Here is a 20,089-nt window from a genome sequence, read left to right on the forward strand (position 1 = left end):
ACCTTTAAGAGCACAGCATCACGCTATGGAATTATTCGCCCGTCCTCACCAGAGATGTCTGCAAGTGCAAAGCCTGTGACAAAGGACTGAAATGACAGCACTTTGACTCACTTGTACATTGTGTTTGTTTAGGAAGGTCCTAGAAATTGTATTTCACCAACCACATTCGCTATCAACACACAATTATCTGGCTTAATCATGTGGAACAGTGGCAAATTCACCTGGGGCTTAAGAACTAATGACATTCTCGTCTGAGCTGCTTTAGTGAAATGGCCTAGCACCTGAAGCAGGGAACAGCAAGATTGCTCAAGAAAATTTGGTTTTCTTTTTTCATTTCACAGCATAGGGGCTCTGCTCAAATCAACAGACGCTCCTGATTAAATAGCTGTGGTAGTTGACTTATTTGCACTTGTGTGTATGGCTCTGAATGTACATCGAGAATCCCTGCCCTTTACAGGAAAAGAATTGTCTGTGACTTGTTTTTAATACATCATCCTTTTGATATAGGAAATGGCCAAATAAATTGCCATTGAATAATTTTGGTATGATTACAGCTATTAGAATGGATGACCCCAAATATGTCACTGCTAGCACGGAGACAATAGACAAAAAAGTCTCACTAATTCACATGGATATATTTTTATGTATTTATTTATATATTTCTGCCATCTGTGGGAGGCCCATTAAAATTCTGCTTGCTCTAGTAAAATTCAGACCCTGGCCTTGGCCTTACACCAATAATGTGGAGGTGATCGGCAGAGTCACTGCTGACTGTGCTGCTTAATCTCAGTAGAGGTTACAGGCTGGCAATGATCAGAAATTGAGTGTTCAGACTCCTGAGTATTTCAGAGAAGGGGGTCACCCACTTCTCTTATTTTGACTTTTGAAATGAAACTGGCCCCATTTCCCTGAATAAAGTTTGAAATCTCATTCGGGAAGGGGTAATGGTTCAGAATTCCACACAGTGACCCTGTGCTGTTCGCTGCTCTGTGAGCAGAACTCCTATTGGCTTCACTGGGATTACTTTAAACAGGGCAGCCCAGAATCAGGCTTGGCGTGACCATGTCCTTTCCTGTGAAAATTAATTGTTATTCAAGAAAAAAAATGTTGGTATTGACTCAAATGAATATGGGGCCACATTCTAGCTTGGTTGGAAAAGCAGAACAGCTACCCATAAAATAGGGCACATGCATTCTGCTAATGTTTGTGAAACCACGTTCCCAGCAGCAGAGCCATGCACAGCTCTCATACGTAGATGGTTCCTGCTAGTAAGAAGAACCATGGGCATGTGATCATGCACATCGTGGTTATAGCCACATTGAACTATACAGACTGCAGTGTCCCACCACTGACTGCTCATCCCATTACAACAGATCCTCTATAGCAGAATCCGCTGTGGTTTTTGGGGGAGTCAGTTGTTTCTGCGGCAGTATAGCAACAGCACAGGAAAGCATGCTTTTTTGCTGGCAAATGACGAGACACAGTTTTGGCCCGTGGAATTGAAGACTCGCTGAAGGATATTGTGTATAAATCTAAATTTGTAATTATGCAGTAGGAACAATAATAATAGATAAGCCTATGACAAAGTGGATTCCCATCTGATTTAGGTCACAGATAAAATGAGTTTGACTTTAGGTTAGTCTCTAGTGGAAATGGCTGTTCACATTGAACTCCACTTCACTGAGAATAATTGAAAGTCTGTACCAGACAGACCCAGGGCAAGGCTAGCAGAGGCTTATTTAGGTCATCATGAGGGTAAAGTGACAACCTTTATCTTGGTCATTTAATGGCTTGACTCTCCTTTCATTTGCTGTGGTGCTGTTTGAATTACACCTGACTCAAACTGGTATAAGGTGGGATGAATCAAGTCCACAAAGAGGAATTTAGTGCTGCATTGTAGCCAGTTTGCACTGGCATAGCAGGACAGCCTTCCGGGCAGGTGCGGAGTTAGCTCTGTGTCCCCACACCACAGAAGATCCCATGGACATGTGTGGGGATATTCTGGGGCAGATCAGCGGGAACATGTCTTAAGTGTTTCCGTACCTCAACTGTTAACTGACTGCTGCAGGCATTATGGGGACCATGCCAGCTGGGAGCCACTTGGGATGGTCCTGAGGGCTGCCCTTACCAGCATTGGAGGCTGCACCGTCTCTGACAGCCTCAGCAGCAGGGAGGTACAGATTGCCTTCCCTTGGTCCCTGCAGCCTGCACTAGGCTGTGCACAGGCCAAGTGATTCATTCAGCCCTGAATGTCTGGCTCTAACCAGTCTCATCGTTCTCACACTTTCATCAGCACTTATATATGTTCATTTCACCTGCCTCATTTATAGAGCCAAATCCTCAGCTGGTATGAATCAGCAGAACTACAACAAAGTCAATAGAGATACCAGTTTACAACAACTGAGAATCTGACCCATAAATGCAAACCCATGAAATCAAAGTATTGTGGAGGGCCTAATGGAAATCCTGGTCATTCAGATAGTTTGCTAAAATCCTGTAAAAATCCTTTAAAAAATAAAGGGACTGGGCCAAATTCTGTTCTGGATTAACCCAGGATAAATTGCTCTTGGTTTACGTCAATGTGACTGGGAGTAGAATTGGACCTGTAGTTCATTAGCCACTTACCTCCGGTGAAACCAATGTATACCATAAAGGTCCGTCAAATATCTAAACATATCTTTTATTTACTTGAATTGCTGCTGCTCCAAACATCAGATGTTGTTCTTCTATGAAGAAGTTGATACACTACTTCAATAACTGTGCTGGAAAGGTTTACTACTTCAGTAAGGTGAGAACAGTTGCCAAATGGACTTAACTTTGATAACATTTAAGGAAGAAAATTCAGTTAGCACACAAATGCACTAGGCCTCCATTACATCTGTACAGACTGGCATCCAGAGCATTTTATTAGCCTAGTGCAACAATGAGGGAAAACCATATATACATTGTATACTACCAGGCAAGAGTCACTGTGATATTGAGGAAATGTTACTACTATATGGTCTTATCTTAAGGTCATAGGGATATACTTCTGTTACTACTGCAGTAATGGTAAAATGATGGAGGAGCAAACAACAGGCAACTAGATACATTAATGCAGGTATATCTGATCATTAAAGCGGTAAGTGCCAGTCCCTATACAGAAGCTACTGTATATACATCCACTTATCACTGATACTAGGTTTCATCAGGCATATCTGACTCAGGAAATAATATGGTAATTTTCACAGTCACCAAGTGGAAAATATTTATGGTGCAGCAGTTTAATATATCTGTATCTTATATTTCAAAGATTGTACCTGATGACATAATAAGAGTCTGAATTTAAATGACAGCTGGATGAGCTCAAGAAAAGATCTGCCTTGGTAGAAAGCTTGCTCCTTTATAAAAACATTCTCTACGTTCATTAGGATTGCCAGCCTGGGGCAAGCTTAATTAAACTAAAAAAAACCTGAATCCTTAAAAGTGCTATTTGGGGCTCACAAACCTTGAATGAATCAAAATATGAAATATTCAATTACCAATCATTGTGGGGTTTTGTTTGGTGAATATGTTGTCGCTCACTCCATGATCCACCTGCTTTCTCTTTCTTCTCTGGCTTTGGGGTTACAAAAAAACCTTAATGGTGCCAATTCCAGGATTTGGGGGCTGTCTGCATTTGTCCAACATGCTTCTGACTCTTTCAGTTTCTCTCGTTGATACTGGCCTTAGGCTTCAGTTTCTCTGAAACACACACACTCCCTTTCTCTCATCTGTTCAGAATGTCATCATGATTCATGAGGCAACGATTTTGTTTTGAATGTGACCTTACATTTAGCAGCTCTGTTGACTTCCATGATTGCAAGAGTTTGAATTTTGTACAGTCTTGGGTGTAAAATGGATTTCTAATGGCAGTTGGGGGGAAGTTATGACTGGACTTACTTTTCCATCACAAGCTCAATAGATAAATTCAGACTTGCAAAGCAGAAATCTGCTGGACAAACAGAATGAACCTCTAAGTGCTTTTATTTACCAGCGTATATTATTCAAGGAGGTGAGTTCACAGCCACATGAATTTAAACACATGCCCTGCATGAAGACCGGTCCCATTCTAAATATTGACTTTCATAGCATACTGGACACAATTCATTAGGATTCACATTTCTAATGAAAGAACAATCGTGGTTCTATAGGGGATCATGCAGTTTCCCTGCTCTGGAATTGGAAACAAAGAACTGGTTAGATCAAGAGATTAAAGTGAGACAATAAAGACGCAAAGTCAACCCACTAGGCCAGTTGTAAGTGTTTTGCGCCTGTATTTCCAATACTTCCAAAACACTGTCAACAAAGGTCCAGTGTTTCATTATATTCAAAACCCTAAGAACCATTTAATCTTTGCTGGAGCTACACAGAGGTTTCCACTAGAAGAGCAAAGAATGAGGTTCATTAAGTGACTGATGAGGACAGTCAGATTTGAGAAGGATTTTTTTTTTCATATTTATCTTTCTTGCAATAAAAGAAAATGCTAACCTGGAGAAATTGCAATTAATTAACATATTCTCCACTACTTAATGACACCTCAATAGACGGCAACTCTTAAAATGTGAAACCCTTGACATTGCCAGTATAGAAAAATAAAGTACATGTCTCTCAGTGGGTACCAGGGACCTATATTATATCCTTCTGTTGGTTACAGAATTTTCAATATTTTCTTATCCTTTTTCACTCATATGAACTGCAGCTTATAGCAGTGGTAATCATTTCCTGTGTTTGAAAAAGAGATGAAAGCATTCATGGATGAAAGCAAGTTGGATTTAATCTCCTTCTCTCTCATCCAGTGCACTGTACTGATCATTTTCCAAAAAAACAAGACTTAAGCTCATTTTTGTCATGACAAAACTAGTTTCATAATAATCAGATGGCAATTCCTAGTGTACACAATTCTAATATAATTACCAGGAGGAAATGTAGAGGGAGTTGCAGGTCTGAGATAAAGAAAAGCCTGTGAATTTTGTATTAATGTCTCAGACTCTCTTATTTGTGCAAGTAATCAATCTTTCGGGGAGTAGAATAGTAATTCTTTGTGAAAAAATGACAAGAGTCTGAGGAAGAAAGTAGATAATCTGAGTTTCATTCTGTACACAGCAGGTCAGCTGTGATTGACAAAGCTCATCACAAAACTATAGCTCCCAGAATAATCCCAATAGCAGAGTTTCATTTGCAGCCGAAGCAGTGTTAATGACATGTTTAACAGCTGCTTGTTGAAGTTTGGAATCTGCATTAACCTGCAGAGCAGTGAACAGAGAAATGAGGGAAAGTATTGAAATCAAGCCTTCATTATGCTGACAGTCGGGGTTAAAGGGCAGAGAGGGGTTCATGGAGAGGGAGGAAAGGCATGTCAGTGAGTGGAGGGTTCAATTGCAGATAAGGACAGTCAAGATGATGACAGTGCCTGATATAAGCACAAAAGGCGGCACAGGGACCTGAGGTGCTTTAACTCAAGGTTTTGATGAAGGGAAGAGTTAGACACCCTGGGAGAGGTGGCAAATACAGGGCTGATATAGTGACCATCGCTCAGGATCAGCAGCAGAACTCGATCAGGGCTATCACACTAGAATGCCCACTTGATATGATACCAGCTTCCTCTTCTCCCCACATTATGTTATTAATAGCCATCTTTTCTCAGAGGCCTCCCCCATGCCTCCTTAAAATGGGCCCATTTTAGAGTATCTGGTGTCCTAACTGAGAATAGATAACAATGCCATTTTCAGGGTACAAGACCATTCCACGGTGAAGAAAGACTGCCAGGATACCAGTATCCTTTCCATGCCACAGCAGTATTAACAACTTATGGAAGACATCTTTATACCTGACATGCAAGCAAAGGAAACAAGAGTCATTCAGCTCTGCCTCTATGGGTTGAAAAATGTAGGCAGTGCCAGTGGCCTGCCTTTATTTTAAATTGATGGGGAAGAGTAAATAGAGACAAACACACACACTAGCTTCTTCTTTTTAAGCTAAATGTCCCATGCAACAGCCTGTTTCAACTGAACATAAGAGTTATTTTAAAAGACTTATTTTAAGAGTCTGTACTGGAAACCACCAGCCACTGGGCTGCCGATGATCTTGCTAGTATGAGTGCTATAGTGTTACTCCTCTTCATCATTTCTGGTCTAGTCAATGCCTGGAAACACAGATTATGTAACAGTATTGTTCACTACCTCAAGGTATACAGGGTAGGGGAGGAGTTTGTACTAGGTTTGCCACTAAAGCTGGACAGGAATTTTTCCATAAAACTGTATTTGTTAGAAAATGCCAATTTGCCAAAACTGAAACTTTTCATAGGAGCACATCACTTTTTATGACACTTTCATAGGAAAGGTTTCTCAGTTCCAGGATGGAATTTCTGGTCAAAACAAGACAGAGAGAGTAGAATAACCTGGTGGTTAGGGCAATCACCTGGAATTGGGGACACTCATGTGCAAGTCAATGCTCCCACTTAAGGATTTGAACCTGGGGCTAACGGATCCCAGGAGTGCCTTACCCCCCTCTCTCTGGTTCTTCATCAAAAAACTTCAAAGGGTCTCAGTTTCATCCTGATGTAGAATGGGAACATTTGGTGAAATCTCAAACATGTTGACAGTGCGGTAAACCACTTTTCACCCTGCCCTACTTGCCACTATTGTGAGAGTAAATGGAAGATCGTTTCTGGAAATCTGGAAGACATTACTACTGCACAAGAATACTCAGTGTTCAAAATAAGGGAAGTGAGCTCTTAAAGATAAGTTCAAGCCACAGAATTTGGATCCAGATTTCAAACATCCTTATGTTGGGCTTGAAGGAGTGTTCAGGTCCAAGGTTTGTGGTTGGCCTACTATAAAAATGGGGCCTATTAGCAAAATGTTATTCTATATGCAAATATCGTCCATCCTTATGGCCTCCCAGGTGTGTTCAAATTCAGAGATTTCATTTGGACCCATTTTTGTTGTCACTGTACTGACATTCGTCTCCAGTGAGGGGCCAAAACATTGCTCTGAACCAAAAATGTCTGGGAATCAAGCCAAATACAGTTCATGCTCTCTGGAAACAACAGGAGAACAGAGTACACAGAGGCAGCATGGTCCAGTGGATAAGGTACTGGACTGGAAGTCAGGAAGCCTGCACTCTATTAATAGTTCTGCAATAACTCTCCATGTGATCTTGGGTGAAAAATTGAAATGAGAATAATAAGCCCACCTTTGTAGAGCATTGGGATTATTAACCATCTCTCCAAACTGAATCCACAAACACAATTAAACTGATTTTGCCATTTTAGACTTTGTCATCAAAAGAAAATTCTCTTCATGGGGAAAATTTTAATTTTTCCCCAGTCTTTTGTCCTGTAGCCATAGGAGTGAGGCATCTAAAATCAGCAAAACTTTGGGATAGTTTTCATATGTTTAAACAGCCATTTGCTGTGAACAAATAGGATCAAATTTTGCCGTTAGTCTTCTTTACACCTACCTGCTGGCTATTGTATTATCAAAAGGCTAAGATACTGTTGTCAATTTGTCCCCTAAAACATATGCACTGGATTTACATGACTTCTGATCTTTATGACAGTAAAATCTACTCCTTGGACAGTCTTCTTAATCCATATTCCAAAACGAAACCTGAGGACAAAGATTAAATGATAGCAAACTACTGAATGTGAAAAAAAACAACGAACAAAAGAAAATGAAAGATACCTTTGGACCTTTTTGGCAGTGTGTTTAAAAGCTTTTGTTTGGTTTTGATAGCTGATTTTGCTTGTTTTTGTTATAAGATAACTATGCTAGATTTAGAGTAGCTCACGAAAGCTTATGCTCAAATAAATTTGTTAGTCACTAAGGTGCCACAAGTACTCCTTTTCTTTTTGCGAATACACACTAACACGGCTGCTACTCTGAAACCTATGCTAGATTTAGAATTTCCTCAGTGAGAGTATAAGGATCATATTTTTAACCAAGCTTCTAATATTATGGTGGCAATTGATGATGAGTGCAAAGTCAGAGGCTATTGCTGAGGGAGACTTTATCCCTAAAAATGCAATTGTGTACAAGTCATTGAAATTAAAGTTCAGGTCAGTCCATTTCCCAACTCCTCCCACTCTCAAGTACCAGGTGGGTTATGGCTCTTACTGAACTCTAACATAATATTATTCTTTCTATTTATATTCTGCTGTACAATATAATAAGCAAGTGAGAGGCTTGTAACATCCCACATCCCACAGGTGGGTCTCTGTATCTGAATGTGCCCAAGTACTCTATATCCATCTAATGGCTTCTGTACTGTAAACATAACTAATACATGCTAATGTTCCATTTATATCAAGAAAAGCACAGTTTAACTTAGCAGTAGAGAAATAAGAGGAAAGGAAGGTGGGGCTGGGGGGGAGATGCCAACAGCAAAAACCTTAGGAAGTGTTTTCTTGGTTAAAAAAAAAAATCTTATTCATTGCTATTAGCAGGAGGGGTTTAAACCAAAACAGCAGTCAGGAAAATTGTATTTAAGATATACTGCATTCCTAGAAAGGTTTCAGAGTAACAGCCGTGTTAGTCTGTATTCACAAAAAGAAAAGGAGTACTTGTGGCACCTTAGAGACTAACCAATTTATTTGAGCATGAGCTTTCGTGAGCTACAGCTCACTTCATCGGATGCATACCGTGGAAACTGCAGCAGATATTATATACACACAGAGATCATGAAACAATACCTCCTCCCACCCCACTGTCCTGCTGGTAATAGCTTATCTAAAGTGATCATCAAGTTGGGCCATTTCCAGCACAAATCCAGGTTTTTAAGGTTGGACCCTAATTGGGTGAGCATTACCTGTGTCAATGGAGTGGTATGCCCATTCAGTTAGTCCTGAGGTGGCTGAGAACATCGGCGCGTAGCTAGTGCACAGCTCCTGGATCTGCTGTCGCTGCATACACCCAAGGGTCATGGAGAGGTTCACCTCTTCCACACCACCACCACATTTCCCTTCGTAGTATACACTTTCGGGCCACTCAGCATTGTCTCCTCCCTGGGCTGTAAACTGATAAACCTTTAATTCTCTGGAATAAAAGGGCTTTAGAGAATTAATATGGTACACCTTAGGCTTTCGGGTGGAGGTGGGGAATGCTATGAGATAATTAACAGCTCCCAGGCGTTCCTGGACCGTGAATGGCCCTTCCCACGATGCTTCCATTTTATGGGCCTGGAGCGCCTTTAAGACCATGACCTGGTCCCCTACTTTGAAGGAACGCTGTCTGGCATGTTTATCATACCAGGCTTTTTGCTTTTTTTTGAGCATCCTGTAAGTTTTCTTTAGCAAGGGCTAAAGAGGTTCGGAGGATGTTTTGTAGGTTGGTTACAAAGTCCAGAATGTTAGTTCCTGGAGAAGGTGTAAATCCCTCCCATTGCTGCTTCTCCAACTGCAATGGCCCCTTAACCTCACGGTTAACTTTCACCATATACAAGTTCAAATGGGGAAAACCCTAAACTGGGGTGTGGTACAGCTCTGTAGGCAAAGAGCAACTGCTGCAACACTAGGTCCCAATCATTGGAGTGCTCATTTACGAATTTACGTATCATGGCCCCCAAAGTTCCATTAAACTTCTCCACCATGCCATTTGTTTGATGGTGGTAAGGGGTGGGAACCAAGTGATTTACCCCATGAGCTTCCCAAAGGTTTTCCATAGTTCCTGCCAGGAAATTAGTCCCTGCATCTGTGAGGATGTCGGAGGGCCAACCTACCCTGGCAAAAATGTTTGCTAGTGCCTGGCACACACTTTTAGCCCTGGTGTTGCTTAGAGCTACTGCTTCCGGCCATCGGGTGGCAAAATCCATGAAAGTCAGTATGTACTGCTTTCCTCTGGGTGTCTTTTTTGGAAAAGGACCCAGAATATCCACAGCTACTCGCTGAAATGGAACTTCAATGATGGGGAGTGGCTGGAGAGGGTCTTTGACCTGGTCTTGGGGTTTTCCCACTCTTTGGCACACCTCACAAGACTGGACATAGGTAGAAACATCCTTGCCCATTCCCTCCCAGTGGAATGACCCCCCCAAACAGTCTTTGGTCCTGTTCACCCCAGCATGGCCACTAGGGTGATCGTGGGCTAAGCTCAAGAGCTTGGCCCGGTATTTAGTTGGAACGACCAACTGTCTCTGAGGATGCCAGTCTTCCTGGTGTCCACCAGAAAGAGTTTCCTTGTATAAAAGTCCTCTTTCTATAACAAACCTGGATCGATTAGAAGAGCTGAGAGGTGGAGGGTTGCTCCGTGCCGCCGTCCAAGCTCTCTGGAGGCTTTCATCTGCTTCCTGTTCGGTCTGGAACTGTTCCCTTGATGCTGAAGACATCAGTTCCTCATTGGATTGTGGACCTAGGCTTGGTCCCTCTGGAAGCGATATAGGGGATGGAGCTGTTTCTGTTGACTGTGAACCGCTCTCCGCTGGTGCACTATGTTGGGATTCAGGCTCCGGCTGAGCCTCTTGTGTCGGGTTATCGGCTGCTGCCAGTTCAGGGTCGGTGGGGCCCTCTGGTGTTGAGGTTGCAAGTACTGGATTCAGTGCTGACAATGGGTCTGGTGTTGGTTGTTCGGCTGGTTCCGGTTCTGGGACTGGTTCCGTCTGGGTCTCTGGGACTGGATCCACTACTGCTGTTGCAGACATTGGCCTGGGGTCCAGGTCCATCACCTCTGACCGGGTCCTGATAGAAGTTTCCGGAACAGAGCTAGGCCTCACGGCTTGTTTAGCCTGGCTGCGGGTGACCGTTCCCACCCTCTTGGCCTGCTTCACATGATTGGCCAAGTCTTCCCCCAACAGCATGGGGATGGGATAATCATCATAGACTGCAAAAGTCCACATTCCTGACCAGCCCTTGTACTGGACAAGCAACTTGGCTGTAGGCAAATCGAAAGAGTTGGACTTGAAGGGTTGAATCGTCACTTGGATCTCTGGGTTGATTAAATTGGGGTCCACTAAGGAAGCATGGATAGCTGACACTTGTGCTCCGGTGTCCCTCCACACAGTGACCTTCTTCCCGCCCACACTCACAGTTTCCACTGGAATAACAGAAAAGATTTAGGAATACCTTATTGTTAATACAGAATATTTTTGGCCCAAATAAAGTAGTTCTCCAGGTATAAAGATGTCTTCCATATCCATTTAGCACCTCCTCACAAGCACTGACATATTTTTAAGGTTTGATTGACCAAAAACATTGCTAGCTTTAGGCTAGTAAATCATTATATCTATTCATATAAAAATGGCCTTCACACTACTCAACTTCCAGTCAAACTCTGCTGCATCATCAGGGGTTGTGTAACTGCAAATTCACACCTCTAGCACTCAATTCACTTTGATTCACAGAAATTTTATTTAGAAAATTCACAGAAATTTTATTTAGAAAAATGTTCAGTCAATGAGGACATATAAATAAGTGTGGTAATGGCTTCGCTGAACATAGTGCCTTTTCCCTGTAACCCCGACACAATTTAGAGCATCTTTCGGCTGTCCACCCTGATACTTACTTTTCAGTTAGTCCCTTGGAAATCAATAGGATCAACTAATGGCACAGTAAGGTACTGCCAAACCGAGTAAAGGTGGCAGAAGTGGACCATTAGTACGTCCAATGCTGTAAGCTTGAAGTAGATTCTTAGGAGACTTCATGGCAACTGGAAAAAAATGGATACAATCTTGTAGGGTACACATCCTCATCTGAGAATCTAGCCAATGAGCCTTTCCAAAAAAGAGAGAAAATAAAGTAACAAGATGAGCTGGGACATATTTATGATTTCAGGTTCAGTCCTGTTTAAAAAAAAAAAAAGAGTAGAAATCCTGACATGACATTTTACAATTGTTTTGTTTTTATCAAATAAGATTGAAAGGCATGAGTAGAGATCCAATATCTGACATGATTAAAATAATAGATCTGATCCTTATTTGCACTAAGGCCTGTTTTGGCACTGTAAAGTTGTCCTACAGTGAGAGTAAATTATATTTACACTCACTTTCAGGTCCCTTTTCATGGATAGAGTGTGAAAAGCATTAGCATAAATGAGAATTGCTTAATACTTTGTCAGAACTAATCTATTATGCTTAGGCCCACATCCTCAAAGGTGTTTAATCTCCTAATTTCCATTGATTTCTGTAGAATGTCGGAGCCCTAAATACCTTTGAGGATCTGACCCTAAGTGATTAAATTGCAGGCATGTTCTTCTCTCCACAAATGTATATTTATTTTTACCGATGATATGTGTTATGATAATGTGGGATACCGTTATTATTACTACTGTATCTCCTCTCTCTTACCTCCTCTTTTCAACCCTCCATTACATTGTCCTTATTGTGACCAAAACATCCTCTTTTACTGGTTTCAGAGTAGCAGCCGTGTTAGTCTGTATTCGCAAAAAGGAAAGGAGTACTTGTGGCACCTTAGAGACTAACATATTTATTTGAGCATAAGCTTTCGTGAGCTACAGCTCACTTCATCGGATGCATTCAGTGGAAAATACAGTGGGGACATTTACATACACAGAGAAAATGAAACAATGGGTGTTACCATACACACTGTAAGGAGAGTGATCACTTAAGATGAGCTAATACCAGCAGGAGAGCGGGGGTGGGGGGGAACCTTTTGTAGTGATAATCAAGGTGGGCCATTTCCACAGTTGACAAGAACGTCTGAGGAACAATGGGGGGGGGGGCGGAATAAACATGGGGGAATAGTTTTACTTCATGTAATGACACATCCACTCCCAGTTTTTATTCAAGCCTAATGTAATGGTGTCCAGTTTGCAAATTAATTCCAATTAAGCAGTCTCTCGTTGGACTCTGTTTTTGAAGGTTTTTTGTTGAAGAATTCTCACTTTTAGGGCTCTAATCGAGTGACCAGAGAGACTGAAGTGTTCTCCGACTGGTTTTTGTTATAATTCTTGATGTCTGATTTGTGTCCATTTATTCTTTTATGTAGAGACTGTCCAGTTTGACCAATGTACATGGCAGAGGGGCATTGCTGGCACATGATGGCATATATCACGTTGGTATATGTGCAGGTGAACGAGCCTCTGATAGTGTGGCTGATGTGATTAGGACCTATGATGGTGTCCCCTGAATAGATATGTGGACACAGTTGGCAACGGGCTTTGTTGCAAGGATAGGTTCCTGGGTTAGTGGTTCTGTTGTGTGGTGTGTGGTTACTGGCGAGTATTTGCCTCAGGTTGGGGGGCTGTCTGTAAGCAAGGACTGGCCTGTCTCCCAAGATCTGTGACAGTGATGGGTCGTCCTTCAGGATAGGTTGTAGTTCCCTGATGATGCGTTGGAGAGGTTTTAGTTGGGGGCTGAAGGTGATGGCTAGTGGCATTCTGGTATTTTCTTTGTTGGGCCTGTCCTGTAGTAGGTGACTTCTGGGTACTCTTCTGGCTCTGTCAATCTGTTTCTTCACTTCAGCAGGTGGGTATTGTAGTTGTAAGAATGCTTGATAGAGATCTTGTAGGTGTTTGTCTCTGTCTGAGGGGTTGGAGCAAATGCGGTTATATCGTAGAGCTTGGCTGTAGACAATGGATCGTGTGGTGTGATCCTGGGTGAAAGCTGAAGGCATGTAGGTAGGAATAGCGGTCAGTAGGTTTCCGGTATAGGGTGGTGTTTATGTGACCATCGCTTATTAGCACCATAGTGTCCAGGAAGTGGATCTCTTGTGTGGACTGGTCCAAACTGAGGTTAATGGTGGGATGGAAATTGTTGAAATCATGGTGGAATTCCTCAAGGGCTTCTTTTCCCTGGGTCCAGATGATGAAGATGTCATCAGTGTAGCGCAAGTAGAGTAGGGGCATTAGGGGATGAGAGCTGAGGAAGCGTTGTTCTAAGTCAGCCATAAAAATGTTGGCATACTGTGGGGCCATGCAGGTACCCATAGCAGTGCTGCTGATTTGAAGGTATACATTGTCCCCAAATGTGAAATAGTTATGAGTGAGGACAAAGTCACAAAGTTCAGCCACAGGTTTGTCGTGACATTATCAGGGATACTGTTCCTGATGGCTTGTAGTCCATCTTTGTGTGGAATGTTGGTGTAGAGGGCTTCTACATCTCTTTTTGCATAAAGTTTAAATCTTCACCCTTCATGCTTCAGATTCTGCAGAACCCAGCTCCTACCTACATCTCATCTCTCATCTCTCATCACCACCTGCCTTGCCCCATCTAAATGTGTTGCCTGATAAAGTAGGTAGAGTTGACATACTGGAGAGGTGGCTCTCTGCCACTTTTGCAATAACTTTATGAGAGACTGAGAGATCAGAGAAGGTGCAGTAATTGGTCAGCTAGTTAATGTCACAGATCACACTGTAAGCGAATTTCAGGGTAGGTAGCAGAATGCAAAGACAGTCATTTCTATGAAAAACTGCCATCCCCTAAATGCACAAGTGAACAAAGACCTATTCACATGGATATTAATCAATAAAAAGGGGCTTTTGGACTTTGAGGAATGTTCATCTCATTCGCTGCAGTAGTTGACCAGATTTCCAGTATATTCAGCTTTTAAGAAGGAATGGAACCCTGCAAGCAGGCAAGTATGTTGAAGTGGAGGTCAATTTTCAAAGGATAGTAAAAAGAAAGTCTTGAGGAGGAATGTGAAGGGGTGAAGTGCAGTGCGAAGGACAGGGAAGATACTCCTGGCACAGGAGGTGTCATGAGAGAAGGCATGGAGTCATGCAGGGAAAGAGAGTGCAACAAAGTGTTCGGAGTGGACAGAGCACGGGGCAAAAGCAAAGGATAAGAGACCAGATGTAAGCAGAAGCAGACCTGTGCAGACCCTTGAACAAGAGGCAGTGCGGTCCAATGGCTAACCCAATGGACTGACAGAAGATCAGGTTCTATATCCTGCTCTGGCCTTGACCTTGGGTAAGTCACTTCCCTAGTTACAGGCTTGATGCAGGAATCACTGGTGAAATTCTATGGTCTGAGTTATACAGAAGGTCAGACTAGATTATTATAGTCATCCCTCTGGTCTTTAAATCTATGGAGATTAGGATGTGGAAGATCAGAAGTTAAGAACATAAGATTTGCTATACTCGGTAAAACCAATGGTTCAGCTAGCCCATATTCTGTCTTCCAATAGTGGCTGGTTCTGTTCATTCAGTGGGAATGAACAGAACAAGGCAGTTATCGACAGCTCCATCCCTTCTTGTCTAGTCACAGCAACTGGAAGTCAGATGTTTAGGAACACCCAGAACATGGGGTTGCATCTATGACCATCTTGGCTAAAGCCATTAATGGACCTGCCCACCTAGAACTTATCTAATTCTTTTTTCAATCCAGTTATACTTTTGTCCTTCACAACATCACCTGGCAACGAGTTTCACATGTTGACTGTGTGTTGTGTGAAGAAGTACTGCCTTGTGTTTTTTTTTAAACCTGCTGCCTATTAATTTTATTGGGTAACCACAGGTTCTTGTGTTATGTGAAGGGGAAAATACCACTTCCTTATTCACTTTCACCACACCATCCGTGATTTTTATAGACCTTCTAAGTCATCTCTTTTCTAAGATGAACTGTCCCAGTCTTTTTAATCTCTCCTCATATGGAAGCTGTTCCATACCAATAATCATATTGGTTGCCTTTTTCTGTACTTTTTCCAATTTTAATATATCTTTATTGAGATGGAGTGACTAGAACTGCATTCAGTATTCAAGCTGTGTTTTCAGAGAACTATCCACAGTTACACCAAGATCTCTTTCTTGAGTGGTAAAAAATAATTTAGGCTTGATTATTTTGTATGTATAGTTGGGGTTATGTTTTCCAATGCGCATTAGTTTGCATTTATCAATGTTGAATTTTAGCTGATGTTTTGATGCCTAGTCACCCAGTTTTGTGACACTTTGTAACACCTTACAGTCAGCTTTGGACTTAACTTGCTTGAGTAACTTTTTGTCATCTGCAAACTTTGCCACCTGTTTACCCCCTTTTCCAAATCATTTATGAATGTGTTGAACAGCACTGTTCCAAGTACAGATCCTTGGAGGACTCCGCTATTTACCTCTCTCCACTGTGAAAATTGACCATTTATTCCTACCCTTTATTTCTTATCTTTTAACCAATTACTGATCCATGAGAGGACCTTCCCTCAGATCCCACCACCGCTTACTTTGATTAAGAGCTTTGTGAGAGACCTAGTCAAAGGTTTTCTGAAAGTCCACTATATCAACTGGATCACCCTTAGCCACGTGTGTTGACACCCTCAAAAAATTCTTATAGAATTCTAGTTGTCCTCAAATTCTGTAGAAAATATGGTTACAACTGAATATTCCATATGAGACACATGTTAACGATATCTTGTGCACAGATTCATTAAGACAAGTTGTAAGAAGTTGTAAGTTGTAAGAAAGAAAATCCCCAAAAGGTAATTGGAGAAGTTGGATTAATAATATTAGCGCATAACAATAATAAGAGCAATACTAACCCGAGCTCAGGGATCATTTAGGGACTAATAACACCTTACGGCAGGGATGGGCAAACTACAGTTTTAAGCCGGCCCGCTTGGGAGTGGGGGTCTGTGGCTTGCCCCGCTCTGGTGCTCCAGCTGGGGCGCTGGGTCGGGGGCCACACCACATGGCTCAGCCCCACTCCAGCACTCCAGAATGGGCGCTGGGTTGGGGGCTGCTCTGGCGCTCCAGCCTGGGTGTTGGGTCGGGTGCCACACCACCCAGCTCCTGGAAGCCACAGCATGGCCCCGCTCCAGCTCCTACGCACTCCAATGGCTCCCTCCGGCTCTCCAATTGCTCCTTGTTCTGTCATCTGCCACTTCTGAGAACAGCCTAGCTCCATCCTCTTTGGAACCCCCCTTCAGGTAGTTGAAGGCTGCTGTCAAATCTCCCCTTACTCATTTCTTCTGCAGATAAATAAGCCCAGTTCCCACAGCCATAAGTCATGTGCCCCAGCCCCCTAATCATTTTTGTTGCCATCATTTCTGTTGGACTCTCCCAAATTTGTCCACATCCTTTCTGTCATGCAGGAAACCAAAATTAGACACAATACTCTAGATGTTGCCTCTCCACTGCCCAATAGAGGGGAATAATCACTTCCCTTGATCTGCTGGCAATGTTCCAACTAATGCAGCCCAATATGCCATTAGCCTTCTTGGCAACAAGGGCACACTGTTGACTCATATCCAGCTTCTCATCCACTGTAATCCCCAGGTCCTTTTCTGCAGAACTGCCGCTTAGCCAGTCGGTCCCCAGCCTATATTGGTGCATGGGATTCTTCTGTCCTAAGTGCAGGACTCTGCACTTTTCCTTGCTGAACCTCATCAGATTTCTTTTGGCTCAATCCTCCAATTTGTCTAGGTCTCTCTGGATCCTATCCCTACCCTCCAGCTTTTCTACCTCTCCCCCCATCTAGTGTAATCCGTGAACTTGATGAGGGCTCAATCTATCCCATCACCCACATCACTGAAGATGTTGAACAAAACCAGCCCCAGGACTGACCCCTGGGGCACTCTGCTTGATACCAGCTGCCAACTAGACATCAAGCCATTGATTACTTCCCATTGAGCCCGAAGATCTAGCCAGCTTTCTATCCACCTTATAGTCTATTCATCCAATCCATACTTCTTTAACTTGCTATCAAGAATACTGTGGGAGACCATATCAAAAGCTTTGCTAAAGTCAAGCTCAGTGGTTGTCACATCCACTGCTCAGTTGCTCTGCACTAGGAACCCAGGGAGGCCCAAAAGCAAGTGGCATGCTCCATGTAGACATCTCACAGTGAGTGCCATGATCCTTGAGTCTTCTTCTCACTCGCATGTAGAAACTCCATGGAGCCACATGTGTGGTGTGTGAGGCAATTAGCCATGGAGCTCAATGTGAACCCCTGCATCACCACCAAACAGCACTTGGTGTGGTACTGCAGGAGTTACAGGGGGCAAACAAGGGAGCATTGCAGTACCCTCCCACACTCCTACTGATTGGCTATGGGGGCAGCACTTTGGCCATGATGGACTTCTTCCACAGCTCTACCTTTCCCCAGCATGGAGAGCAGAGTCTGAAAGGAATTCAGGTGGCCTGGATCTCCTTTATTTTCATGCTCGGGCAGATGGGCAGGGTGGCCACTGAGCAGGCCAGCAGACCAGAACATGAATAAATAACAAAGAAATAGTAAGCAAAGAATAAAAATACATTCGGGAAAAACCCCAAATTAATACCAGATAGTCTCAGTGTGTGATGGTGCCTCAGTTCTTCTCATTTCTATCTGAATGACACAATGGTACTACTGCTTTGCCAAATCCCTTGACTGGTGGGCAGGAGTGTTATTGCTTGCTGCTTGCTTTAGCTTCCCACAGTTAGATAACCCATGACATTCAGGAGTTCAGGTTTCAACCTGCAGTGTTGTTATAAAAACAGATGGACCAGGACTTCCACAGTGTTTGGAGGTCAAGTATATGGTTAATTATTACAATTTTCTCACCCTCTCAGAATGTATGAGCTCAGTCTCAAGGTCAGTACGTGATTTTCCTGTACTTTTAAAAGGTCAATTAACATTTTTTTTAAGCTAGAAGTATATGGCATGCCAATAAGGCCCAATCCTGCAAAGTACCAAGCACCTCTTGTGATGCACTGAGCACCGTTTACTCACACTGATCTTTACCTTGAGCAGTTTATAGGATTGGGCCCTAAAAAGCTATTGCAAAACTTGTGGACTCTACTGAAGGGGAGAAGGGCTGGCTGCAGGTACACTTATTGTTAGAGATGAGTTTCATTTAAATACATCTTGGATCAAATTTTTCCCCTGAGTTACACCAAGAGTTGCACTTGGTGGAGACATCAGTTTTCTCCCCTGGCTCCCAGCAGAAAAGATGATGAAAATGTAAAGCGGGAAAGAAGATGGTGTCCCCAAAGTCTGGGTATTAATATCTTGATTTTGTTAAATTTCTCATAAAACTTCAAATGATTCCAACAGGAGGTGCAGATTTCACTAAGTTGAAGGCGTCTTGGATTTTCCCAAGATGTAGAAGATCCTACTCTGGGGAGGGCAGGCAATGTTTGCACTGCAGTCCCCCTGCTGGCAGAGGATGCCCAAAAGATGTACTCTAACAGCCATCTGCTCTGACCACACTTCTCTCCAAGCAGCACCACCCACTTTGGAGGCTACAGGTGCCGCTTGCCTTGCCCTCAAGACATCAGAACAAATAGGATATTTTACTTTCCCCTCTCTGCTTCCTGTCTCATGGTCTCTACTGTAGGATGTAGACACTATAACCTTTGAGTTTGAGTCGATCTTGCAAACCCCTTATATTTGAGCAAGTCCAGAATTAGGCAAAGTGAATTTCCCCATTCCTACTAATCAGGAAGCGGAGTAGCCTGCCACACCCCAAGTTGCTACCACTGTACTGAAGTCCAAGAGGATCCATCTTTCCTGTTAAAGAATAGCTACTGTTTTTATCTGCAAGGAGAACAATAGTTCTGTCAACTGAGTCAGATTCCCATCCGGTAAGTCAGAATATCTCCATGAGCTCAACAGATCTATGCAGCTATACATCAGACGAAAATTGGGCCCACTGTTTATATCAACATTGATCTGGAAAAAGACACATCAAGTAAGAAACAAAGGCCCATTCCTTAAAACAAACGGTGCCCAGCGATCTTCCCATCTCCACCATGTTAGAAAATGTTTCGGTAAATGTCTTTAAAAGGTACATATACTCCAAAACCAAACAATAGGAATTTTGTGCTTGTGAAAGGTGCTGGATTGACAGCCCCAGCCACTGTGCAGTTAAGGTCAGAAAGTGACTATGAAAATGGCACCTTCTTAGGGTATGTCTGTATGGCAAACACAGGATATGATTGCAGCTACAAGCCAGCCCAGAATCCTAGGCTAACCCACACTAAAGGGTTTCACTGCTCCAGGGTCTGAGCTAGCTAGCACAAGTGTGCCTACTCAAGCTGCACTCGCACCCTGTCACTGCAGTATAGACATTGTCTTAGTTAACAAAATGAAAGAGTGAGGTGGATATTTTTCTGGTGCCCACAACATCAACAGAATTTTTAACAAGAACAAGTTCCATTGGCAGAATCCTCATTGTGGTTGGTATATGAGCCAAAAAAGATACCGCTTTCCT

General features: G+C 42.8%; 1 protein-coding gene across 1 annotated transcript in view; it reads right to left on the bottom strand.

Moving 5' to 3' along the window:
* Positions 1-7,587: 7,587 nt before the first annotated feature.
* Positions 7,588-20,089, bottom strand: part of LOC125629022 (uncharacterized) — a 30,323-nt gene continuing 17,821 nt past the window's right edge. The window contains exons 2-4 of the mRNA XM_048834309.2: positions 11,514-11,721; positions 10,053-11,045; positions 7,588-7,631 (exon numbers count right to left, since the gene is read on the bottom strand). Of these exons, the coding sequence (XP_048690266.2) occupies positions 7,588-7,631; positions 10,053-11,045; position 11,514 (1,038 nt within the window). The 5' untranslated portion in view covers positions 11,515-11,721. The remainder of the gene's footprint in view (positions 7,632-10,052; positions 11,046-11,513; positions 11,722-20,089) is intronic.

This window comes from Caretta caretta, chromosome 1 (genome assembly GCF_965140235.1).
Source record: "Caretta caretta isolate rCarCar2 chromosome 1, rCarCar1.hap1, whole genome shotgun sequence".
Taxonomy (NCBI): Eukaryota; Metazoa; Chordata; order Testudines; family Cheloniidae; genus Caretta; species Caretta caretta.